Genomic DNA, 6,742 nt, shown 5'->3' on the forward strand with positions numbered 1-6,742 from the left:
CACGTGGCGCGATTTGTTCTTTATTTCGAATGCCTCTTGGGCTGAGGTGGGGGGGCTTCAGTGAGTGGGGGACGTGGCCGAGCCTCACTGGGTGACCCTAATGCCACAAAGACTCCGCCGCAGTTTGGAGGCTCCAGCCTCTTGTGTGAGCACAGAAAGTCTGATCAAACAGGCGTTAACCTCCGAGCCGTAACCGTCCCCCTCTGTGCGTGGAAATGCCGGCCGACAGAGAGAATGTGCCATCGGAGAGCAAACACACGGGGAACTTAGCGAGGGCAGGCGCGCGGCGAAGCAGTCCGATGTCCGCTGTTTAAACACGGCTTTCCTGTGTTTGCGGTCCCAGGCTGAGACCTCCCACGCAGGAGCACCAGCCTCGATCGGGCCTTAGCAGCGATGTCTCCCTCGGAGTCCGATTTAAAGGCCGTTCGTCTTTAAGGATTACGCGGTCGCCGTGACATTCGATCCCGACTAGTGAGTAATACCAGCAGCTGATCTCCCAGAGCTGTAGGGTTATGGGAGGGGGGGGGTGCTTTAGCTCCTCTCCCGACTTCCCGCTTCAGCTCCCGAGCTGTGGCCCCTCACTGCCAAAACCTGAACCGCTCTGATTGGCCGGGTTCACCAGGAGCGAGCGGGATTTCGTCAGTTCAGGACACACGCAGTACATGGGTGGCCGTTTCCACTCCTCATAGGTGAACATCTCAGCGGTGTCTCTATAAAAGGTTCCGGCTCATTCTCCACCCATAGAGTGTCCCAGGCCATCACATTACTCATTATTTTTGGTTTGTCAGATTGTATGAAGTCCTATTTCTTCCTGTATGTTTAAGGGTAAATCTGTGCTTTGATCCTCAGTGTACAGGCCTCCTCCACCACTGTGTTTACCAGAGTGCAGAAAGGCAGGTCTGCTAATGCCGATCTGATGTCGTGGGGCCCGGTTGATGACTTTCTGTTTGTTCCTACAGCTCTGCAGTCCTTCCTGAGGGCGTACGCCACCTACCCCGCCAGCCTGAAGCACATATTCCACATCCGTAGGCTGCATCTGGGCCATGCCGCCAAGAGCTTTGGCCTGAGGGACGCCCCCCAGGGCCTGGGTGCCGGGGCGGGGGGCGGGTCAAAGGCTGGCAAGAGGGACGACCGCGGGAGGAAGCGGTAAGCGCCCTGGGGGACGTCCTTCACCTCCTTGGCTGCCCCTGATTGGTAGAAGCAGAGGTCGCCCGCTGCCCCTGGGCTCGCCACTATCCTCCGAGCAGCAACAGTAGCCACACGCCTGTAACCCAGGCACTCAGTGGCTGAACACCACCCCCCCAACCCCGCCCCCGCCGGTGGGTCCGTCATCGGAGAGCCTGCCGCTTCTTTCCGCACTTTTTGTTGCCCCTTCGACAGACCGCCCACTTCCCAGATCATCCGTAATTACGGCCCAACCTCCCCATTGTCTGTCCCGTGAGCCTTTTCTGTGTTACGTAACCATGTATCTCACCAAAACCTTTCTCCTTACCCCTTAGTTGGGGGAGTTCTTTAATTACCACTTTCTGGTTTTCCACCCTGAGACCACCTGGCCCCCCCTACAGCCTAAATGTGCCTTTGAGTCCCGCCCATTCACCGTGGCTGCAGGTTAGGTTACAGGGTGCGTTTAGCGACCTCCCTGATAACGTTATAAACCCTGTGAATCACGCCCCCGTTACCCTGTCAGTGGCACACCCTCAGTCAGACAGCAGATACGAGTCGATGTTTCGGGTCTGCGCCTTCGGTGTAGGGTCAGAGAGCATGCTGGTGCCCCCCCCCGTCACCCGGGCATAGTTGTCGGGCATAGCCAGCCCAGTGTGGGTGGCGGAACAGCAGGTTGTCAGCCGCACGGGCTCGGCTGCCCTCGTCCTGTGGCGGCCTGCGTGCGACCGGCGTGTGGCCTGTCCGGAGTGTCCGGTGTCCTGCGTGTGCCGTGTCCGGTCTGCTTCCACGCCAGGATCCTGCCGGCGCTGCTCCAGTTTGCCGAGACAGACGTCCATTTTCAATTACCCTTAAATTAGCATCCTTTTTCTCCAAAACGTTGTCCCTTTTCAGAATCTAATAGCCTAAATATTGGATAAACACGGCGCTTCCTGCTGTACTCCTGGGACTTTTAACGCCGGTCTTGCCTGGATATCCCCCAGGGCCGTGTCAGGGTTGAGGAGGTGGGGAGGGGAGAGGATAGCTAGCAGCAGCAGCATTGCCCTGGGGGGTGGCGGGGGGGTCGTTCTCTGGTGGGTGAGCTTGTGTAGCAGGAGGCCGGGCTGGCTGCTAGGTGTCACTCTGTAATGAGTCTGCCACCGGACCTGCCGCCCGGCTCCCGCCATTAGTGGCCGTGTGCGCCGGTCCCGAGAGGGGAAGTGAGCGTGTCACGGCCTGGCCGCTGTTAGCGGAGGCTCAGTCCAGACCGGTCCCTCTGTGCCGGGTGGGTCAGCCTGCGCCGCGGGGCAGCGATGGTGTGCCCCCCTCCCCCCCCCCCAAATTAGCCTAGCAGTCACCTAGAACACAAGCACATGAGCTTTGGAGGGGTGTTGGGGGGGGGGGGTGAGGCAATCGGCAGCTGAGAAAGGGGGGTAGTGCTAAATCAGCGTGCGCCATGCGGGTACAAAGCCACTTCTGCCGCTGACTCATTCGTTCTTCCCCCATTTTTCCGCTCTGACCCCCACAAGCCTTGTCCGATCCACACCTGTGCTGAGCCTTAAATACCCAAAATCTCAGCCACTTTTGCTAATAAAAGACCTGCATGAAAGCAAATGTGTACAAGCGAAAACTAGGGAAGAATGTCACGTCCTGTCAGGGGGACCCTCCCCGGCAGAGTGGCATCGCTGTCCTTCATGGCACAAGCTGTTAAACTCACAACCGTCTGAAGTCTGTCTCTCTCATTCTGTTTCTCAATCTTTATTCCTTCTGCCACCAGTAACAAACGTCAACAAAATAATTATTTTTTGTTTTTGTTTTTAACAAAAGCTCTTTTCTGGGACCTGGAGAGGAGGAGGTGGGGGGCTCCCTCTCCTCTCCTCCCCTCCCCTTGCCTCCTGTGTCTCACAGCCTTTAAGTGCCGCTTCCCTCATAATGGGTCGCACTCGGATGTCCGGGCTTCCCGCCTGCTCCTGCAGGGGGCGGTACCTCCTCCCTCCTTTGTCTTGCACGCGAGCTGAACATCGCGCCGCTGATGCTTTGGAGTTTTACCCGCTTCCATCGGCCTCCCCACCACTGGGGTGGGTATGTTCTCCTGCATGGGCTGCAGTCAACAAGCAGCCACTCGCTCTATTCATGAGATGAGCATCGCCTCCGTCTTGCTGATAGCACAAATTGACGGTCACTTGACCCTGCGCCAGCCCCCCCCCCCCCCCCCCCGAAAAACCCAGCCAGGCTGCCCTTCCTTCTCAGATATCGATCGGTCTGAGCACTGGTAATTGGCCTGGTGACCCACAGGAGCGTGTGAATGGGGTCTGGTAAGGGAGGTGTGCGGGTTTGATTGGCAGTTAGTCGGTTAGCGCTGGGTCAAACCAGAAGTCGCTGCAAGAGGGACTGTAGATCGATGAGGAGATGCGATGCCAAGTCCGGCATCCTTGGCCTGTGCCGGTGCTCTGTCTCACTCCACCCAGCCTGTGTGCCCCCCCAGCTGGCCCCCGTCTCTTTGTGGTGCTCCTGTGGTCTTAAGCTGCCATGTCCTAAGGGTCCTATTGAAGGACCCCCCCGTTAGACACTCCTGCTCCTAACACCCAAGCTGTCAGCACATTGCCTAGGATTTAGTCCCCCCCCCTCACCCCCACCCCGTCAGCAGAGACTTCATTATCAGAGTCTGTGGCTTAAACTCCCCCAGTCCAGGCACATACTGGCTAATGAGCTAATTACACCCAGAAAAACATAATCAAAATCGCGGACACATAAACACACCTGTGCTGAGCCTTAAGCTCGCTTCTTTCTCATGTATAAATTATCGTCCTTAACAGCTTTAAAAATAGATGTTTACCTCCTTCCCTGGTTATGCGTCTTGCCGGTGTCCTTATTTGAGGTGGCCACCGTTAGCCATTTTATTTTATTTTTTTTTTGCTTTGTCTTAGAATATTTGAAATGTTTTTCATAGCTCACCCTATTGGAAGCATGATACTGAAATGGTACACAAAATGTTATGGTGTGTTTGTAAGTTATGAATTAATGTATGAATTTGCAAGCTTTATTTATGCTGTATCCTTACGTTTTTCCATTTTAATGCAGTAGGCTTTTAGAAATCTGACCGTGGTTACATTTATTCAGTCTATAATAAAATATATGATACTGCCAAGCTGCCAAATACCACAGGCTGCACTTATACCTCCCATCCACTAGGGTTTCCCATTGAGCTTAAAGAGGGGAGGTGTAGCCCTGCCCTCAGACTGGACTCCCTGGTCCATCAGTGTCGACATCGCCTTGGGTTAATGTCTGGTGCCCTGGTGTACTACATGTTCCCTCAGGCTTGTCAAGGAAGATTTGGTGGACGGGATTCCTGTGGGCAGGTCCCTGCCACCCGCCCCAAGGAGTTATTGATTAGATAAAGGGAGCCTGGTTTACATTGTCCCCCTCGCTATGGGGGGCCTATCTGTTACTACTAGCAGAGGGAATCCTTTCCCCAGTACCTTTCATTCACAGGCCTCGTTCTGCCAGCTACTGGTTCGCAGTTTTCATTTGGAGCTCCGTGATTGGTTAATTGTCAATGCCAGTCTGGTTGTAACACTGTTCTTGATTGGGGGATCAATGGCCGTGGGCTGCGGTCTTGCCGCTGCCTGCATTCTTTCCTGTCGCATGCCTTCAGGCTAGCGGAGGGGGGCTCGGCGACTCCCCTGTCTGGTTTAGACTCACGCCGCTGCATCGCCTTCCTGTCTTCCAGACCCCCCGGGAAGCCGAACCGGAAGGAACGAGTAGCGAGCCTCCTGTGCTCAGAGTTCGCGAGCGGCCTGGACAGCCGCTCGGCTCCCCGGAAGAAGAAGCCGCAGCAGATGGACTGAGGGAGCCGGAGGGTCGTCGAACAGTCAGCCAAGGCCCTGCGGCAGAGAGCCATGGCGCGGTCCCTGCCCTCGTCACCTGCGGCTGGGCCGCAGGGGTCGCATGTCTTGCCATCCAGGTGCTCTAGGAAAGGCTGGGGGCCTCCTCACCTTGACCCTGTCGTCACGCCTTGGCCCCGCCTCTGCCCCACCATGGCCCCGCCTCTGCCCCACCATGGCCCCGCCTCTGCCCCACCTTGGCCCCGCCTCTGCCCCACCTTGGCCCCGCCTCTGCCCCACCTTGGCCCCGCCTCTGCCCCACCTTAGCCCCACCTCTGCCCTGCCTTCATGGTGTTCCTTGCATCTCAATGTTTTCACTTCCCTATGTGAGGATTTTTATATAACCATGTATATAAATTGGCTGTTATTTACTTTTATGGTTTGCTACTTCCCAAATGGAGCCTGTATTAAATACTAAACAAGCCGGCCCCTTTAACTTGTAACTCTGTGTGTGGTGTTTCATTTCTTTTTGTTTTTTTTGTTTTTTTTTTTTTTTTTGAGGAATAATTTTTAGGGTAAGTGTTTGCTCCCCGCCTGTGGATGCACTACTCTAACCACTCAGGGGATGGGATGGGATGGGATGGGATGGGGGGCATGGTCTCAGTGGCAGCCACAGCGCTAGCTGGTACCAGCAGCACACAGAGGGCCTGTGGTGGAGCCCCCGCCGCAGGGGGCCTGTCTGTGTTCACTGACATTGATCAAGTGCAGTTCTCAACGCCACCGCCCCCCCCCCCCCCCCCCCCCCAATCGGAGTCTATGTGCACAGACTCATTAGCTGTTACCGAACGCTGCCCTACATTCAAATGACAGAAATGTATATTAACAAGTGTGTATATATATTTTTTCGTCACATTTCTCACGGTCAGCGGGGTTGTGTTAATTAGCGGGCCACGCCGATATGACGGAGAGCGAGCTCGGCCTTGACGCTGTAAATAACGCGGGCCCGCTGACACCGGGGTCCTGGCCGCCGTCCGCTGGAGCACTGTAAATCAGTGCTGATTACACTGGCGTAAAGCTGTTTATTACGCTGTGTTTAATAGGCGTTGCAGTGACAGTCTATAAACCTCTACCCCTTTTAAAAAAAAAAAAACACTCATTTCTCACGTGTGTTTAAAGCTCTTGAGGATTTGTGTGTCACATTTTTTTTTCTCACTCAGGACTAATTTGCATTTTTTTAAGCTAAGAATTCCTGTTGTTGATATGCAAGTACCACGTAATGAATGTCGATGTAAACCTAAAATTTCTAACTAAAGAAAGATTTGGAATTCGGGGGACTGCAAGTTAATTAGTGCGGTGATGTATCTGTGTGGATCTGTGCTTACTCTTTCCCATGTAACTACTCTCTCTAATATATATATATATATATATATATATATATATATATATATAAACTCGAGCTGTAAAGGAATATTGAATTCTGCCTTATCGGGTGCTGTTCCCCTGAACTTATAGTGAGACGTTAATATTTAAACGGTAGCAATGGTAGATTGTTCGTGACGGAAATGGTTATCTGCCTTTGCTTGCTATCATGACCGCGACGACAGCATCCCCCTAAAATGTCCATTTGTTTACTTGGGCAGCATAGATAGTATGTCATCTTATCTTTACCGTGATCATCTACATGGAGAGTAAACATGAACTGCTTTGCGGCGTCGACTTGACAGTTTGATGGTTACAGCACCAGATTAGGGTTTGCGCTCCTAAATCCAGAGGCCAAA

General features: G+C 53.9%; 1 protein-coding gene across 1 annotated transcript in view; it reads left to right on the forward strand.

Moving 5' to 3' along the window:
• Positions 1-5,448, forward strand: part of ddx31 (DEAD (Asp-Glu-Ala-Asp) box polypeptide 31) — a 24,522-nt gene extending 19,074 nt beyond the window's left edge. Inside the window, exons 20-21 of the mRNA XM_048993428.1 lie at positions 960-1,146; positions 4,871-5,448. Of these exons, the coding sequence (XP_048849385.1) occupies positions 960-1,146; positions 4,871-4,988 (305 nt within the window). The 3' untranslated portion in view covers positions 4,989-5,448. The remainder of the gene's footprint in view (positions 1-959; positions 1,147-4,870) is intronic.
• The last annotated feature ends 1,294 nt before the right edge of the window (positions 5,449-6,742 follow it).

The sequence above is a fragment of the Brienomyrus brachyistius genome, chromosome 2, assembly GCF_023856365.1.
Source record: "Brienomyrus brachyistius isolate T26 chromosome 2, BBRACH_0.4, whole genome shotgun sequence".
Classification (NCBI taxonomy): Eukaryota; Metazoa; Chordata; class Actinopteri; order Osteoglossiformes; family Mormyridae; genus Brienomyrus; species Brienomyrus brachyistius.